The 20,079-nt window shown below is 41.4% G+C and overlaps 1 protein-coding gene across 7 annotated transcripts in view; it reads right to left on the bottom strand.

The window, feature by feature from the left end:
• Positions 1–20,079, bottom strand: part of NTRK2 (neurotrophic receptor tyrosine kinase 2) — a 366,376-nt gene that overhangs the window by 156,961 nt on the left and 189,336 nt on the right. For 4 of the 7 annotated variants that reach the window (XM_031934033.1, XM_023229536.1, XM_023229535.1 and 1 more), the window contains one exon: positions 3,076–3,264. In XM_031934033.1, the coding sequence (XP_031789893.1) occupies positions 3,076–3,264 (189 nt within the window). Of the gene's footprint in view, positions 1–3,075; positions 3,265–9,410; positions 9,459–20,079 lie in introns of all 7 variants that reach the window. The other 3 variants (XM_031934032.1, XM_023229537.1, XM_023229534.1) reach the window with 1 other exon arrangement.

Genomic DNA, 20,079 nt, shown 5'->3' with positions numbered 1-20,079 from the left:
ACACACATATGTACGTATACGTATGTGTGTATATATAGAATACATGTGTGCGTGTATATTTATACACACACATAAATATGTGTGTGTATATATATACACACACATATATACACACACACATATATAGTCAATGGGAATTATCTAATTGAAATCTAAGTTCTCAACATTTCATGGGCCTATAGCAACAGATCAGTCTACATGTCAGGTCTATACATTTTGAAATATTTTAATTTCTGCATGACTGCAATTAGAATGTTCAAAGAAAAGATTTTTTGTCCAAAGCCTATTTCTGCTAAAATTGTTATCTAAATCTGTTTAAATTGGCTAACATATTGTTAAAAACTTGTCTAATAAATAAACAACTATGTAGGCAAGTTTGATAGGAATAAAACCAATGAAAATGATTATGAGTCATCTTTCTTGTTACATATCTGCTAGCAATTAATATTTCAGTAATATAAAGCTACATCTGGTCAACATGTGGCCAACATCAAAGGTACACCATGTCCTGTGCTATGAAGGAATAGCTCAACAGATAAAGATCCTGCTCTCCAAGAGCTTACAATCTAACCTAAAAGAGATTGCAGAAACACGTGAGAGTGCTCATACTCAATATTTAACAGAAGGCCACAGATACACCAAAGATAAAGAAAAAAAAAATTGTGAGATAAAAAATGACATTTACAAAAGGGTGAAGGGAAGGAAAGAAGTAAATCGCTTCTTCATTCTCATTTATTTGAAAAAGGATTCATGGAAGATTTGTGATTTTAAGTGTTCTTAAAATCATAAGAGTATATGTGGCTTGTTGCCTGGAAAAATGAAAATCTGTTTTGGTATATGGTGTGGAGTGACTGAGGACACAAAGCCGGGACACTGCGGTTGGGTGCAGGGCCTAGCAAGACTTTATACAGAAGGAATGACCAAATGGAGGTTGACCACTTGGGTAGAGGCCAGAAACTGACAGGAGGCACAGAATGACTGAGCCACACAATCGAGACTACTCCAAAGGGAACCCAAACCTTTGCAAAAAATCTCCACAGACTCCAGATCAAGGAAATAACCTTTGAAGCCTTTCTTCCTGGATTTCTTTTTTTTTTTTTTTTTTTTTTGAGACGGAGTCTCACTCTGTCACCCAGGCTGGAGTGCAGTGGCCGGATCTCAGCTCACTGCAAGCTCCGCCTCCCGGGTTTAAGCCATTCTCCTGCCTCAGCCTCCCGAGTAGCTGGGACTACAGGCGCCCGCCACCTCACCCGGCTAGTTTTTTGTATTTTTTAGTAGAGACAGGGTTTGGCAGTGTTAGCCAGGATGGTCTTGATCTGACCTCGTGATCCACCTGTCTCGGCCTCCCAGGGAAGAAAGCACTTCCAGCCATGTAGCCCACTTTTGTCTAGAGGATCTCATTTGTTACTTTATTTGCTCTCTTGCTCATTTGTTCAATTTCTCTTGCTGGACTTGTTGGGCTGATCGGGTGTACTTAATTATGCAGCTTTATCTTTCCTCCCTCCACAAAGGAAAGCAACTTTTTGAGGGTATGTTGATTTTTGTCAGCCTCAGGCTAACTGAAAAGCATCATAGGCCTGGTTTGGGTGGTGACTGAGGTGTCAATGTCAAAGTACTCTATCCCTAGGGAGAACAATCAAAAGGATGAGAGATGCTCCCATCACAGTATCCTGCTTAGTCTTACTCCTTATTTGACAGTTCTGCGTACAGGGCATTCCAAGGATCTTTGGAGGAGGCTCACCCCGTCAAAGAAGGCACATTTTAAGCAATACCTCTACTCACCTTGTTCACACCACAATGAAAGTATTAAGAGTAATGATACCTTGATTCAACTAATACCTCTTATTTCAAGGAGCTCAATATTCTTCATACATTATTCTATTTATCTTGTCATGTTACAGAGTCAACCAAAATCTCTGGTGGATTCCAGTCTTACACATTAAAAGCTCATAATACTGTTCTTCCTAACATTTAAACTCACATCCAACGTTAAACATACCTTGGGATAAATTTGAGTGAATAGGATGAAGTTATAGATATTTCCTTATATATGCACAGATCTGACACTCATTGCTAAGGCCCTTCATCCCATGAAGATCTGACACTCATTGCTAAGGCCCTTCATCCCATGAAAGCTCTCGATGAAGAGTCAGCCCCCAAAGCCTAACCTTGCAGTAATCCTCTACCTTACCTCTATGACAAGGTAGGAGAATGGTATTTAAGTCGGGATAGAAACATGCAGGATACCCACTCCTTAGTGGCAGGGAATCTCTGGGATCTGGGCCACCTGATGTCATTGCCCTCACGGCCCCTTATTCACGTATGAAGGAAGGCCTGGAATCCCAATGCCATAAGCCTGTTTGTCCACTGTGGGTTTATTTTGTGTTGTCTTTAAGGCTACACATTTAATATTGGAGCAGTGGTGCAGAAGATAGCATAAAAAGCCCTTAGAAAAATCTCAAGCTTGCTAACAGAGATTAATGGGTTAATTTGGTTTTGAAGAATGAAAGTCAGTGTACTTAATATGCAAATCATCTGCTAGCATCTCTCCTTGCTATTGTGGCAACACAACAAGGCCTCATGCTGGGAACTCAGACTGAGCAAAGAATACAGGACTCTCCAAACTGATACCACCTGTGGGCAACACAGTGCCTTCCCAGCTACCTAGAGTGCACGTTTCAATGACTTTTAACAAGCTAAATTTAAATTACATTCATTGCTTGTCATCTATAACTGATATATGTGCATTCTAATGATACTTCTGGTTTCTGTCTCTCTTTTTTTCAAGATAAGCATGCCTGATTCCAACTTCACATTGACAAATGGTTTCGGAAAATAGATCCCAAGAGAAGTCAGTATCTGCCCACAGTTCCCTTCCCAGCAGGAGACACACCCGAAGAATTCCATAAGCAACAAACTAAAGGATCTATTCCTGGACCAAAAGCTGCAAGAATCCTCAGACATTTCACTGCACCCTGCCCCCCGCCAGTCATCCCTGTCAGGGACTCTGATAAACACTCTGGTTGATACAGCTATGCAGCAAATGGGCCAATAAGTATAAACAGCTGTACTTACATGTGTCTGGCTTGAGCTGACTGTTGGTAATGCCAAAGTACTGGGGATTTTCAATGACAGGGATCTTGGTCATTCCAATAATGACAGCATCTGGGCCACCTTCTGAAGAAGATGGGGTGTTACTCCCATTGGAGATGTGATGGAGTGGGCTGGCAGAGTCATCATCATTGCTGATAACGGAAGCTGGGCCTGGAGATAGAAAAATGTATATATTCTCCTGTAATCAATGGTTTTGTTGAGCTGTAACTCACATACATAAAATTTACCCATTTAAAGTGTACAATTTAGTGGGTTTTAGTATATTCATAGAGTTGTGCAATAATCACTATAATCTAATTGTAGGACATTTTCATCACCCAGATAGCACTCACTCCCCATTCTCTCCACTTTCAGCCGAGGATATTCACAGATTTACACTCTATCTCTCTGGCATTTCATATGAATGGAACCATATAATATGTGATCTTTTGTAACTGGCTTCTTTCACTGAACATCATGTTTTTAAGATTCATCCACATTGTAGTATGTATTAGTACTTCCTTTCCTTATATTGCCTAATAATACTCCATTGTGTGGATATGTCACACGTTATTTATCCATTCATTTGTTGGTGGACATTTGGGTTGTTCTGGCTTTTTGGCTATTATGAATAATGCTACTATGAACATTCATATATGAATTTTTATGTGGACACGTGTTTTAATTTCTCTTGGGTGGAATTACTGGGTCATATGGTAGCTCTATATTTAACATTTTGAGGAACTGCCAAACTTTTCCAAAGTGGCTGCACCATTTTATATTCCCACCAGCAGTGTATGAGAGCTCCAATTTCTTCACTTCCTTCTCCTGTAAGATAATATGTAGCTTTCCTCTCTGTTCTGTGATTGTGTCTAGAACACTCTGTCATTGAAACTCTCAACATGATTCTGGGATTCCTATTTCACAGAGCATTGAAAGTTCTTCTGGGAATTTCAGGATCTGGGTTTCTGTCTCTACCCTTTGGACAAGTCACTTTCTTTGGATTTCTACATCCACTCATATGCAAAATAATATTTGCTTATTTTATGACAATAGAATGAGACTAGTAATAGGAAAATGTATTATAAATTTAAATCTGCTTCATGAGTACGTATTACTACTAGGTATTACTAAATGAACTTTAACTGGTAGGCCAGATATACATTTGACTGTCCTATGACTATATTCCTCTTTCTTCATATTCTGTGAGTGTCTGCACCACTTTTGTCTACAAAATACTTTTATAACAATAATGGATCAATCCCATGGCAAAGTTACCTGCTTTGTCTTCAGCTGTAATACTATTTATAGTCATTACTTGGTGTCTTTATACTAAATTAATAATCATAGCATTTTCTGTACAAGACAAATTTTCTAGTCCAAAGTCTCAGAACGTATATGCTCACACATACAGTCTACTGTATCCTGTCTAAACAATTTACCCATTAGCCACTAAACTCATACTGTTTGCAAGCAACATTAGATTCGCAAAGATAAAGGTCTACGTGAAAGCTTCAAACCAATGAAGACAGCAGTGGTGCATGACAGGCACTGTCTACGTGGGAGGTGGACAAGGTATGTATTACACAGGCAGGGTTCCATGGAAGCAGACCACTGACCCGACCACTGCCATAAGCCCAGAGAACGAATAAAGAGAAAAGACAATAGGGAGTGAAAAGGCAGAATCAAACGCCCAGCCAAGGCAAATGCCATGCCAGGAGAAGTCTGAATTGCTACTTCCTACGCAAGGACATGTGCTTTCTTCCAACCCCCCCATTAAATGCATGTTTCAGCACTTCCATCCTCTTTCTGCCTTTTCCCTCACACTTAACTATTTTAGTGAGAAGCACAGCAATTTTGAAAACAAAAGTTGTCTTGTTAACCAGTCTTGAATCCCCTATGAAATATAATAATACCTCATCCCCCAACCTCCAAGATCCATTTTTCCCCCTCATATGGAGATTATCACAGTTTGTAGTGATAACAGTTGGACATTCCCCAGCTAAGCAGTGTCTTAAACAAACTATGCAGGAGACAGCCTGCTGTTATTATAGGTAATTTTTGAAGCATTCTCTCAAGGGATGTGCATTTAAGCTGCTTTTAATGATGCACTTCGGCTCACTTCTGCAAACAAGTCCTCACACAGCCAATTTAGAAGCCACAAAACACTCAAAAGCAAAGGCAAGCCCATCAGTTATGCTCGTCTTGTGTCTAGCTCACCTGTGTTAGGATACAGCAGAAATCCTGCCAAGAATAACTACAAAGACAAGTTCTTTCCAATATTCCTAATCATCCCTGTTCTGCAACTTGCTCCCTGACAGGCCTAGATCATCCAGCTTCTGGCCAGCAATTAAAAATGAAGATGTGTTGGCCGGGCATGGTGGCTCACGTCTGTAATCCCAGCACTTTGGGAGGCTGAGGCAGGCAGATCACGAGGTCAGGAGTTCGAGACCAGCCTGGCCACCATGGTGAAATCCCACCTTAACTAGAAGTCCGAAAATTAGCCAGGTGTGGTGGCACGTGCCTGTAATCCCAGCTACTTGGGCGACTGAAACAGGTGAATCACTCGAACTCGGGAGGCAGAGGCTGTGGTTAGCCAAGATGGCGCCACTGCACTCCAGCCTGGGTGACAGTGTGAGACTCAGTTTCAAAAAAAATGAAGATAAGTTATGCTAAGTTTTCTGCATCTTGTCAATAAAACCTCACCACTGACTCCCTTCCTTGGTTCCGGACACGGCTGTTACCTCCTGCAAAGTTACCAAAACATGCTCCTTACTGCCTGAGCTCCCGGAAGGACTACCGTTACGGCTGCACATTTCTCAGTAGAGTCCAGGCACCACCTTTAGCCCCAGAAATGCAGGAGTTTCTTTTTCTTAAAATTTCTTGTTTTTATTTCAATAGTTGCTTGGGGAACAGGTGATGTTTGGTTACATGAATAAGTTCTTTAGTGGTTTCTGAGATATTGGTGCATTCATCACCCAAGCAGCAAACAACGTACCCAATGTGTAGCCTTTTATCCCTCATCCCCGTCCCGCCCTTCCCCCACAGTCTCGGAAGTCCATGGCATTATTCTTATGCCTTTGTACAGGAGTTTCATTTTAAAACACTCCACGTGCTGTCAGAAATCCAGCAATATTTCCTTCTGGAGCCCCTGCAATGATTAGAAATGCATTGACCCCAGTTGCTTTCTTCTCTGACTCTCCTCTGGCCCAGGATGCTCTGAAGTTCATGAACGTCAGAGCAGCGTTCAATCATGTTTGAGGAGGCTGATACCTAGAAGACAACTTGAGATTCCCGAATTCAGACTATAAATCTTCTGCCAAGTGCACAGCGAAGCCCTCACTTAAAGAGTCCAACCAAGTGATTTGCTCTCTGCTTCTGCTTCCTCACTAAGGGATACCCTTTTCTTTCCTAAACCTCTCCAATTAAAACCCCCAACTCCGATGAAACAGAGTGGAAGGGAATGAGCTTTTGTTTAGGGAGCGAGAGAAGGATTAAGCATAGAAGCAGTAAAAAGTACCACAGGTAATTTTTCAAAAGCCTTTTCACTTTGCCAGAAAAATCACTGTTGACAAATGTGAGTAACACATAAACCTCAACAATTCATCAAGGGGGATATTAATTCAAGTGCTGTTTTCTTCATTATTGATGTTCCAAAACCTAGAAGACTGATATGGCTGTCAAGGTTGCAGGGTTTAAGCCCATTTTTCTGTGAACATTTTGATATAATGGAATGCAAAGCACAGCAAAGTTGGGAAGGCAGAAGAAGCTCTCAGCGGGGACAATGAATGTCTACATAATTTGACAGCAGCCTGTCTGTGCATATCACAGGATGTGTCTTTGTATGTCTATGCATGTGTTTGAGCAGGCACCACGAAAAAGACAGAAGAATAAAGGGGCACATCACCGTGTGTTAAACGAAATTCATATGAGGATTTGAAGAACTGTATTATAATATTCATATAAAGTTTTAAATGGCGAGGTATGTGCACACTTGGCTGATTTAGGGTAAATAGTTCTAATCACTCAGCTGACAAACATGAGTTCAGTCTGGAAACATTTTTAGCCCATTTTTATTTTAATATGTCTGCTTGGTCGCATATCTTGTACTATGACTTTACAGACATTTCTGAGCCTATCGTAGACTTAATTTCCTGTGATAAGAATCACGAAGGTCATCTGGGGGAGTTTTCTTCTCTCAATACCAATAGTGCCTTTAAGGTGAGGGGAAGGGTTAGTACTCTTGAGCAGCTGTACTAAGCAAGCCTTTTTATATTCTGGATTCTGGTGCTTTGACATCTGGGGCCCTGCTGATCCTGGAGGGACAGCCCTCCCACAAAGGGTGAGTCAGTTCCTACAGGTGGTCAATACTCTGCCTGGGAGCACGCCTTTCAAATGCAAACCAACCAATCCAGAGACAACACCCCCAACCACCTTCCTGATGTGAGGCTCACACTTCAGGCCACTATCCACCTGCCCTCCCCACGCCAGGGCCAGGTACTTGACAACTCTAGACAGCTCCTGTACGCTAGAGCCTGCTGAAATTACTCAGACTAGCCAATCCTAAACCTGTTTACCCTCCCTCCCCAGTTCCTTACCCTGGAAACACACCAAAAACTCCTGTCCAAGTTCTCCCTTCCCTCCTCTGCCTCTTAATGGATCCCAGTGCTTCCCCACGTGGCTCTGCATTGCGTGGTGTGCCCCTTTCTTTTGGGAACCATGAGTAACACACTATCTTCTCAACGGCAATCATCTCCTAAACTGTTGGTCTCAGCAAACTTGAAAAATAATGAAACCTATGTTTTGTAAGAGCAGCACCTCTGCTGGATTGCAGCTGGAAGAATAATTCTGAAGAATTCTCTGCTGTGGCCTAAAACAGTAAAACCACATTTTTGCAGCTTTTCAGGAACAAGCGCCCTTCAGCAGTGCAAATTGGCTTGAAAAAATTTTCAAGTGAGTGGAATGACTTGCAATTTAGCGGAAGCAAGACCCTGTCTTATAGCACTGCTATGGGAGAGTTTATTACTACCTTCCCCAAAAGTACACGGGATACACCTGTGCACGCATACACATCAAACCCGTCAAACAGAACACCTTTAAGACTGCCCAGGCAGGATGATCCCTCTGGTATCTTGGTAAAGTGACAATGATCAGCTGTGTCTGAAATTTGCCCCTGGGGAGCTGCCTAGAAGCCCTGACTACTTGAACTTGATGTTCTAACTTTGCCAGGGCTCCACTTCCCTTTTGCGGGTTAAGAACTTTAACCTTGGAATCCATGGAACTAGCAAGAGTCAAGGTGACTTTCCCCCCATGCCCAGGCCCCATCTGGCCAGGCTGCCTCAGCCCACTGGTCATTTTTGGATCACTGGACAGACAGTGATAGAGGCTGCCCAACAAGACAAGGTCTGATGTCAGGTTCGAAAGTGACAAGAAACAGCTCCTTATATGGCCAGGATGAACAAGCATAGGGTGGATAGTTTGGAATTGAGCAGTCTCCTGACATTGATACATTTCCCCTACTTTGACATTTTACCTATGGCCAACCTTGCTACCAAAAGAAACACTATACTAACCAACAGATGCCCAAGATGGTCGGATCTTGGAAACCCACGTGAAAGATGTAAGAATGCCTGTCATCTCATGCCTTCTAAGCAATTCCTGTTCATTGTCTTTGTACTCATAGAAAATTCTGAACAAATTAGAGGTCCCAAGAGATCACACCTGATTTCAATTCTAATGATGAGCTACATCATCTGCATTCACTTGGTAAGCTACAAACTCTGCTTTTCAATTGTCAGCACATAGTCTGAATGCGGGGAATAGAATGCAATCAAGCACAAATCACAGCGTCTGGACGTTAGAATCTGTTTTGAAAGAGGAATGGTCATAAATGGAAACTGATTTACCAATTCAGAACTCTATTACATCTTGGCCAATGGAAGAAAGTTAAGACCTACACTTGTCCAGCTTGACTGTTCAGTCAACTATTCCCTGTACATGTAACTGAAATGAAGTTGCATTTCTTTCCTTAACCTTCTTAAAAATGCATCACAAACTAGAACTGGAACGACAGTTAACACCCCCCACAGGATAAAAACGAGTCAAATCTAAAAGTGTAAAACCATGTACTGAACTCAATTAACAACAGTAATGCCTTTCCTGGAAAAATTCTAGACCTACTTCTTCAACAAATCAAAAACCAGGAACACAGAAAATGAATCAAAGACCGTGGAATGTAAGGAGGGTCCAAGCATGTTCATCCGAATAAAAACATAGACTCATTACTTATCCAAAGAAGGAGTGAGTTAACTACTTACCAACACCTTGTCTTGATTTTACTTTCCCAAATCCAAACCATGAGAAATCTGAAAACCACAACAAAACATAAAATAAACTTCGAAAGAGAAGTAGAAACCGGAGGTGGTCAACACTGTCCTTGGTCAAATAATGCAACAAACTCCCCCCCGCCGACAAAAATAAATAAATAAATAAACAAACCACTTGGGATGAAAGCTTCCTATCAAACACCTGGAAACTAACGCTTGAATTTCTGTGTTAAGATTTATTTCCCATTCAGAGAACACGGAGACTCCAATCAGATAAGAGAGAGCAGCCTGTCTATGAGAAAAATAGCCACAACCCAGGGTTTAGGGCTCTGAGCTGTTTTCTTTCTTTCTCACTTTCTTTCTTCCCCCTTAGTGGAGAGCTCATTGCCTTGTATTGAATCATCTGACAGGGAAGCTGCAGGGGTGAAGACACACACAATGCATTTGACAAATGCACTACGGTTCTGAACCACAGCAATGTGAGAAAATAATAAGAGAAAACAGATCTTTTTTGAAGCTGAGACAGACAGTAAAAAAAAGGAGCACAAAATCCCGTGGGAGAGCAGACACTTGGGCTAGATAGAGTTTCGAGGGGAGGGACAAAAAGATCTTAATTCTATACAGATTCTTGCTCCTGACTTGCTGTGTGACGCTGGACTGTGTACAGCTGTTCTGTGCCTCTTACAACACAAGGTCCAGTAGGCACGTGTAAGAAAATATCTGCCAAATGCCTGGAGAGCCTCCCGTGAATACAGCCACAGTGAAATGTCTGCTTGCTTCCTGAGCCCAGCTATTTCCTTCTAGGTAATTTCCCTGGGTTCAAAGTTAATTCCGCGCAGTGGGGAAATCCCTGAATATGAGGAAGATAAAGGGAAGGGACCCCAAATCAGTAACTGTGTTTCCCTCCTCTTTCAAATTTTTACAGGCATTTTGGATAATTAGCTAGCTAAATTGAAGAGAAATCAATGTAAGTGAACACTGTACAGAAAAGCTCTTTGCACACTCAAAGATGACTTAGGAGGTTGTTGTCATGACGATTGCTCAAGGGTAAATGCAGGCTTTCCCTCCCTGGTATCCTACAACTTCAGCCCCCCAACTTCTAAGCTGAAGTTTACTTCTGATCGATATTTTCCTCTGAATGCTTCCTTCCAGGTTTTAGAAGACGAGATGAAGGCCTGGCCTTGAGCCAAAGCCAAATAAAGATTCCTTTGCACAGAAGACAGTGAACTTCATTCATTGGAGCTGTTAGTCTAGGGAGGCAGAGTCCTGCCTATGGATTTCTTAGTTACAACTAACCCCATTTAAAACAAAGTGTATTATCCCACTGGTCATCTTTTGTTTTCCTATACTCGTTTGATTTAAACACTTTTTATTAAACCACAGATTGAATTTTTTAAGCCTAGTTTTTTTCACTTAAGTAATTTTTCAACGTTACATTCCCATTTTGGAGAGAACCCACCAAAGGGCAATGCCATCACAATCCCTCACTGATTGCACATTTCAGATTATTTTTGATCATTAACTATAATAAACACAACTGCAGTGAACATCTTTACACATCTTAAGTGCTCCCCTTCTCTTGTTAAAAATAATTTCCTTAGATAAATTCTAGAAATTGAATTACTCATTCAAAAAGAATGAATATTGTGAAAGTTCTCAATACAGGTTATCAAATTGCTACAACACTATGCCAGGTCTCACTGTCACCAACAGTATTTGAGAGGGTAGAAGGGTATTTTTGAGCTCTACCCAATGGGAAAACTAAAGAGGAACAATTTCCCCTTACAGGAATTGCTGAATTCTCCACCGTTGGTGTGGCTCTACCTAACTGGGAAGAGACCTGGCGAATATTCCCCTCCCATCGGTGCTCCATGAAACCATTCACACCTCACCTCTCCCAAGCTGGAGTTTTGCACAATGAGAACTGCAGATATACAGAAAATAAGAATTCCTCTCACCTGTGAAGTCATTACAGTTCACTGAGTGCCTCCACCCACCCACTGGGCACTTCTTCCTTGGTCCTCAGCCAAGCTTTGTTTACATGAGAAATTATCCTATGCTTATTGACGAGGAACTGAGACACAGGGAGGCTGATACATTTAGCAAATCTCTCAGCTTGTGGTGACTGAGCCTGGATTCATATCTTCTGATGTCAAATCATAGTGGGGTGTTTTTTTCATTCTTTTTTAGTTGCATTTCCCATGCTCCAAAATCACCAAAATTAACCGAATTTTATAACAGTATAATTAGAATTCAATTTTAAATATAGAAAAACACTATAAGTAGTTATTCATTCTCATTTATTTACTTATCAGGCAGAACAGAGCCTTCAAAGAGAAATGAGCTGTAAAGCAGCCCTTAAGAAGCTGGCCGGGCGCGGTGGCTCATGCCTGTAATCCCAGCACTTTGGGAGGACGACGCGGGCGGATCATGAGGTCAGGAGATCGAGACCATCCTGGCAAACACAGTAAAACCCTGTCTCTACTAAAAATACAAAAAAAAAAAAAAAAAGAAGAAGAAGAAAAAAAGAAAAAAATTAGCCGGGTGTGGTGGCAGGTGCCTGTAGTCCCAGCTTCTCGGGAGGCTGAGGCAGGAGAATGGTGTGAACGTGGGAGGCAGCGGAGCTTGCAGTGAACCAAGATCACACGACTGCACTCCAGCCTGGGCGACAGAGCGAGACTCTGTCTCAAAAAAAAAAAAAAAAAAAGAAGCTCTCGGTGGAGGATGAGCCATCTAAGACGTAAGTTCAGGGTGTGGGAGCTCAGAAAAGAAGCCTCTATTCCAATGGAGGGTTGGAAGGGGGCTCAAGAGAGAGGGCTCAGAGGATTTCTAGAAAATAGATTAGAATTAGCCAAGAATGGGAAAGAGCAGAGGAAAGAACGCTGACTGCACTCAGAATCCAGTTCTGGCTAAGGTGAGAAGTGCTGAATGTGTCCAGAGGCTGATGCAGCTGGAAGAGGGGTGGGGAGAGGGAACTGAGAGGTACAAGTAAGGGCCAAGTCAAGAGTTTGGATATTGTAGTGAAAATTGCACAGTTAGGCAAAAAAAAAAAAAAAAAAAGAAAGAAAGAAAAAAGAAAGAAAGAAAGAAAGAAAGAAAGAAAGAAAGAAAGAAAGAAATCAAACTCAAGCCAGGAAGTAACATTGTCAAGATTAATTTTAGAAAAATCATTTTGGCTGCAGGGTGAAATCAGGATTACGGGAGGAAAAAACTGAAGGCAAGAGATTGGTTAAGGAAGTTTTTAGAGAAATCTAGGCATGAGAGAATTGTGGCCTGAACTGGGAATTTGGGAAGGGGAAGGTGAAGGAAAGGAGATGACTGCAGGCATATTTAGGGACAGTAGCAGAATTTGGTGATTGATTGCAAATTGAGGGGAGTGCAGAGAGAAAACAATGAAGGTTTCAGATTTGGACAACTAAGTATATGGTTATGCTGCCCATAGAGTCCCTAAGGAACTTAGAAGGAAAACAGATTTAGGAGTCAAATTGAGAACATGGGTTTTAGCCACAAATTTCAAACAAGGTGCCTATGTGAAGAAAATGGAAGGCAATACCCTCAGTTGGCAGAATAGTCTGAAGCTCAAGACACAGGCTTAATATCAAAATTCTAGAGCCCATAGATCAACCTGAGAATGGAAACTGGACTCTCTACCAAGGAATTGTTTCTCATTTGGGCCTATACAATGTCCTGTCTTATAGGCACAAAGGAAGGAGCACCCAGCTGAGGCCAACTTTTGACAAAATTATTCTTAAATTAATGAACTATTTCTACGTTCTGTTTAAAATAAACTCAGTCATTATGTAGGAGAGAATATACAATCTTCTTGATCATACCACACACTTCCTTGAACATTTAACAGACCAGATACAGAAAGGTCAGGCTGGCACCTCTTCCCTAGAAGCTGTTATGCATTCAACAGCTCTTTCTTGATGGATTTAAGCAGTCGTCTTAAAACTTTACACTAAATTTCACAAGCAAAATTTTCCCACAAGGCCAAAAAGAAACAATTTCTCAATTTCCTGTGATGTTTCATCCATGGGGAGTAGAGTCCTGCCAAACCTTCTTTTATTTTCTGTTTAATAAGAGAGACTTTATTCACTGCAAAATAAAGAGCTCCTTCAAAAGTAAATGTAGCTGTACTGAGCTTAAAGAATCCCCTCCTTTTGGAATGTAGACCAAGAAAGACTCTAAATTATGAAATTAACCAATTAAATCCATCTCATGTTGAAGAAAGCTCAACATTTTCCCTGACCGGAGAGAAGGAATATAGGAAAAAATAGCATGTAAACACATTAACAACTCTAAGATGGAATTCAAATTAAATAAAATAAATGGCAAAAAAAAAAAAACCTGCTTTTTAAATTTCTCTTAAAGGAAAGAGCTAAAACATAGGGGGTTGAAAAGAAATATTTATGATGTAAATGAGAGAATCAGAGGAAGGAGCTGGGAACAGGCAACATGGAAGAAACCTGACCTTCCCTGTAGGTACTGAATAGCTCAAACATTAAACATGAGGCTTAGAAAGGTTCTGATCTCAAGAGAAAAGAGCTTCTGGATATTTTTAGGTTTCAGAAAAATCATTTTAGTATGTTAAGAGAAAATCAGCTTTCCTCCCTTCTAACACTGAAGAAATTGACATTTGCCATGATCTCAAATGATTTTCTTTATTTTTTAAGGTAAGACTCACCACCCTCCACCCCCAAGAAAAATGACTTTACCATTGTCATGGAATCAAATGGTAAAATATGATTTATTAATAAAAATGGACTTCACCTCCAACTTCTTAGGATCACACCCACTCCCTAAAGGACATTTGAAAGAGGAGTCTCTGGGCTGCTTTGCTTCAGGGAGAGGATGGACCAGAGTTGAGTCCAGAGTAGATAGGCCAAGTGCTTGCCTGAGTAGCCAATGAACTGTCACATCTAAGATCTAGAATGACTGCTCGTTGGAGTGAGAGAAAATAAACGCAAAATTCGCCTTGTTGACAGCATCATCATCTCCCTTTCCTACTGGCACATAATCGGGGTGAGTAATAGTGTGCTTCAAATTAATTCCAGTTCCTCCAGGCACAGAACAGTGTAGTTTGGGGCCAAGTTTCCACTTCAATTGGATCTTAATCTTTTACTTAAGGACATACCCTTAATAAAAGAAAGCCCCATCTCCACAGTCTAGGAAGAGGGTTTGCCTTGAGTTAAACTGGTTCTGGAAATCATGACACAAAGGGTATTGTATCCTCCTGACCAACCTTCACTTGGATCCATCGCTTGTCTTTCATCAGACTTACAATGTGAGGTATTTCCACTGTTCTCTAAAAATTTAACATTGAGCAACTCCTATGTGACAAATATAAAGAAAAATGTGTGTCTTATGGCTGAACCTCCTAACTGTTCCTGAAATTTGTATTTCCGGTTTTCCCCACCCAGCTACACCATATTTCCCAGCTTCCCTTGTGGTTAGTTGTGGCCAGATGGCTAAATTCTAGTCAATGAAGGGGGAGCAGAGCAATGGGTCCCACTTCCAGGCCTTACCTATTAAGACTTCCTCTGTGTACTCCCTTTGACCTGGCCAAAATTAAGATAACACCTAGGGCAAGCTTGGAAGTTATGACTTGAAGATAGCATGGGGCCATTTCAAGGAACAGTGAATTCTCCCAGTATTGTTATGTGGGCGTAGAAAGAGTAGAACACATCTCAGAGTCTTTCTACCAGAGGGCCAATGAAGCTGAGCTATCTTTCCTTCCATTCTCATCCATAAACAAAAATATGTGTTTGAACTGTGATCCACTTTGGGACTTACTTACCACTATAGAGAGCCTACCCCTACTAACAGATGTAGGAAAAAAAAAAACAAGAAACATACGCTTGAGGTTTTATTAACTGACTCCATGACTTCCCAACCTGTCAGCACACATTTAAAATTGTGTGTCAGTGCACATTTGCATTTTCCTGGAGAGGAGATCCACAGATTTCATCAGATTTTCAAAGAGTTCTCACCCCCAAATGCTAAGAACCACTTCAGTACATATAAATACCCACAGAGACAAAGATATAAATGTGTATGCACTCTGTGTTTGTATTCTATTTACTTCTGTTCTCTATCAACAGTTGAGTCTGGAAACTGAAAAGCATCTATTATCTCTCACCTAGATTTCTTCAGTAGCCTTCTAACTTAGCTCACTGCTTCATTCCTGCCTTCCCCTGATCTGTTTCCCATGAGCTGCCTGAGTAATCATTTTCAAGTATAAATCAGATTATTGCATTCTCCTGCTTAACATCCTCCAAAGGTTTCTCGTTGCATTTAGTATAAACTTCTGATCCTTACTACAGAGTCTCTCATGACAGGGCCAACCTACTTGGTCTTCCCCCTCCCTGGCCTCATTCCTCATGAAACAGCCCAGTGTTCTCTTTCCTATTTCTGCTCGCTTTGCATTTTTTCATACCTCCTCCCAGAATCTTCTTCTCAGGCTCTTTTGTTTTGTTTTGTTTTGTTTTTTGAGACAGAGTCTCGCTCTGTTGACCCAGCTGGAGTGCAGTGGCATAATCTCAGCCCACTATAACTTCCACCTCCTGGGTTTCAGCGATTCTCCTGCCTCAGCCTCCAGAGTAGCTGGGATTACAGGTGTGTGCCACCATGCCTGGCTAATTTTTGTATTTTTAGCAGAGATGGGGTTTCACCATGTTGGCCAGGCTGGTCTTGAACTCCTGACCTCAAGTGATCCACCAGCCTCGGCCTCCTAAAGTGCTGGGATTACAGGCATGAGCCACCGCACCCGGCCCTCAGACTCTTTTTCGTAACTAATTCTTGTTTTTCAGGTTTCAGGTCAAATATCACACTATCAGAGGGACCCCAACTTCACACTTTAATCAGAATTTCCCTGAACCCCTTTCCAGTCTCTATCATTTCATTCTTTTCAGTAGGTGCCCATATGAGGCCTTTTTTAATTGATTTATTGTTTATTATCTGTATCCTTTTCTAGAATTTGAGCTTCAAGAAGCCAGTGACTGTCTTAGAGCAGCTCCCCTAGAAACAGACCCTGACTAAGGAGCCATGCAAAAGTAGTTTACTAAGAAGAGATCCCAGGAAGCACAAAAGGAGTAGTCTAAAAGGGAAACAAAAAGAGGTAGGAAGCCTGTAATGCATACATTATCCAGGGGTTGCGCTGTGGACAACTGGAGTTCAAATGCCTGGGGAACTTGGAGTGATGGAATAGAATGAACCTTAGAGTTATCCCATCCCAAAGGTGAGGGTCATTTACCCCCCAACTCCCACCTGTCATTGACTGGAGGCTTCCAGCTAAGAGAAGGTCCTTTTTTTGTTTGTTTGTTTGTTTGTTTCTTTTTTTTTTTTTCAATGGAGTCTCACTCTGTTGCCCAGGCTGGAGTACAGTGGTACGATCTCAGCTTGCGCAACCTCCGCCTCCAGCGATTCTCCTGCCTCAGCCTCCCCAATAGCTAGGACTATAGGCGTGTGCCACCACACCTGGCTAATTTTTGTATTTTTAGTAGAGATGGGGTTTCACTGTGTTAGCCAGGATGGTCTCGATCTCCTGATCTCATGATCCACCCACCTCGGCCTCCCAAAGTGCTGGGATTATAGGCGTGAGCCACCGCCCCCAGCCCAGAGAAGGTCTTTATGCAGACTCATGAGTGGTTGCAGCAGAATCTGCAGGCAAGCACTGGGGTGGTGAAAGGTGAGAGGACACAGGCAGGGGGGAACGCCAACAGCATTTGCTGCAGGGATTTTGTCTGTGTAATTCACCAGGATCTCCAGTGCCTTGCATAAACACTCAATAAACACTTGTGGAATGGATGAGAACAATTTTGAAAAAGCGTAACAATATTAAATATAGCAAATGTAATGAAAATGCCAATATGCAGCTTATACATACAACATAAATCATAAATCCATTATATATTTTGCAAATATATTTGCTACCTTAATGATTTGTGGCTCTCCAATGGAACATGACTGAAGACAGTATTTAAAGCTGAGCAATTCTTAGAATCCAGCACTCCAGGCAGTAGTGTGGAATAAAGAGCTGGACTAGAATGTCAGAAGATGTGGGCCCTCTCTAGACACTGCCGGAAGTGAATGGCATGACCTTGAGTGAGCCACTTCCCTCTCATGGACTCCGTTTCCTGCTCCATGAAAACAAAATTTGAGAAATGGCATCAAAGGCCTATACAAGCTCTCAAAGTCTATAGGACTAAACATTAGGCATATATGGCTGAGAAGATTGACACATGGCCTTATATAGCTTTCCTGAGCCTGGGTATTTTGAGAATGTGAGATCATGTGCAATTTAAGGAAAAGCACTCAGTCAACCAGCCTAGATTTTCTCCTGCTAAATAATACTCAGAGGCTTTGGGGCCACTATATCCTCATCTTAAGAGAAAAGGCCAGTGCTCTACAAAAGCAATTAAAAAACAAAAACAAAAACAAAAACAAAAAACAGTATTTATTGAATGCCAGGAAACTTACTAGAGATCAGATATTGCTTTAATTTGAAAATTAATCAGCTTCTTTGCAGCATTTAAAAAAAAAAAAAAAAGTCTTACATCCCATAAAGTTCAGAAGCCTCAAGTGGGAATAGATGGAATTAGACTTGCCTGGAACATAGCAAGATATCTTGATCACATATTTCAAACATTTAGTTTTGAGAAGAAACTTGCCAACTATTTCTCTCTTTCGTTTAGTACATGTGGACTATTTCAAAGGCAGTTTAGTGGGTCTACATTTTATTCATTCCCAATTAAACTACATAAAACATTGAATTTTTTAAATCTCTTGTAGATTCCAGAAAGTTTTTTCTTTAAGAAAGGTGGTTACAATCTTCACTGGGTAGGTGAAAAATGGAACCTGCAACTCCTAATAATTACTTTCCATGATTGGAACTTGGAGAAAGGCAGGGGCAACCTCTGCTTAATAATAGGAGTTGACAGAAGTGAGAGAGTCATATCAAAGATCTGCCTTGCTACAGTACCACCCCAGTGAGAGCTCAAAATGCTTTATAAACATTTTCTCAGCTGTCACAAGCTCCCTGCAGGGAAGGCAGGTGATGTCTGGTTGCACACACACACAATTTCCCTGTTAACACTGTCTTAATGTTGGATGAATGACTCCCTGAGACATGCCCCAAATTCCCTTCTCTCTGCAAAGCCATGCTGGTTAGCACTCAGGGCAAGTCTTTGAGGAGGGAACTGGCTGATTCTCAGGGTATCATCTTAGAAGCGATGTTAGTGGCCCTGCAAGAGACTAACAAGTCCACAGAGTCTGGCAAACACTTGATGTCAAATTCCCAGGAGCTTTTGTTTCCAAGGAAAACCTAAACAATGACTCATGTCTTGGCTGATTTGCCCAGACCTGTCCATTGTGCCCAGTCACCAAGTGAGCCCGGCATGAAGGAAGGCCGCACTCTCTGTTCTTTCTTGCATAAGCTTTGTTACCACATTAAATGTGTTTAGAAATGCCTTTGCAATTTCTGCTACATATTTATAGTTATATTCATATTTATACTTACATTATTTATATTCATATATATAAAACATGCAAATTCTTTTTTAGTCCTTCTAGACCAACATTTGTTGTAGCTCATGCAAAGCACCACAAAGGAAACTTTTTGCCGTTGTGTTATGGAATTCTGGAGGGAGGAAGAAAATTTTAGCTCCATTCTCATTACAGGATATTTTCCATTTTAAGTGGTATCTGAATTCTTCCCACCAATCTGGGAACCGTGGTGACCTGTTTCATGTCACCTTTCAGCACCTTTGTCTTTCTTTTTAGTGACCCATTGTCTCCCTTCCCATCCCATAACCACATTCGAATCCAGCCAAAGTCAGGAAATGTGTGAGGCCAACACAATAGCCAAAATGTTTATTTAATTGTATTACTGTGTGCTCTTCTGTTAGGAAGTTCCCATAATGGAATAGAACATAACAGGATTATACACACTTATAAAGCTGGGTGCTGAATAAAAATAATTGGATAAAATGACCATAAATAGGACAAAATGAAAACCCATTATTTAAAATGCAATGCCGGTCAAACAAATTAACTATGAGCCATCGTGCACACTGTCAGTGGAAGAAACCTAAACCCATCAGATGAGACTGCATTTCTTTGCTTGATGTTTTCCCACTAAATGCCCAATGTGCTCTTTAGGCTCCACTGATTTTCTGGAAACTAATCAAAATTGATTGCCTCGGTCAGTGGTTCTCAAACGGGGGCGATTTTGCCTCCCAGGGGAAATTTGGCCACGGGGACATTTTGGGGCTGTCACAATGGTGGGGTGGGTGGAAAGTGTGTGCTAGGAGCATCTAACAGGCAGAGGTCAGGGACAATGCATAGGACAACAATGAATTCAAGGCCCCAAATGTCAACAGTGCTGAGATTGTGAAACCCTGACCTAGGTCACAGACCAGCAAGGGTAGAAGTCATGCTAAAACCTTTTATCCCTGCTAAAAAGAAATCCTAGTCTGCCTATGCTCATGGTCACCACAACAGTTTGGTCTTCTCTCACATTATTTTAATGTCCTCATCCCTAGTGACCTGGCTGCCAGCCCCTTTCACTCCCAGTTTATCTTAGAAACAGCTCTGATAATGTCATTTCTTTCTACAGCTCCCAACAACAAAAGGGCATTTCTGCCTCAGAACAGAGACA

Source organism: Piliocolobus tephrosceles, chromosome 14, assembly GCF_002776525.5.
Source record: "Piliocolobus tephrosceles isolate RC106 chromosome 14, ASM277652v3, whole genome shotgun sequence".
Lineage (NCBI taxonomy): Eukaryota > Metazoa > Chordata > Mammalia > Primates > Cercopithecidae > Piliocolobus > Piliocolobus tephrosceles.
Note: the sequence above shows the minus strand (reverse complement) of the source record. Positions and strands in the feature narration are given on the sequence as shown.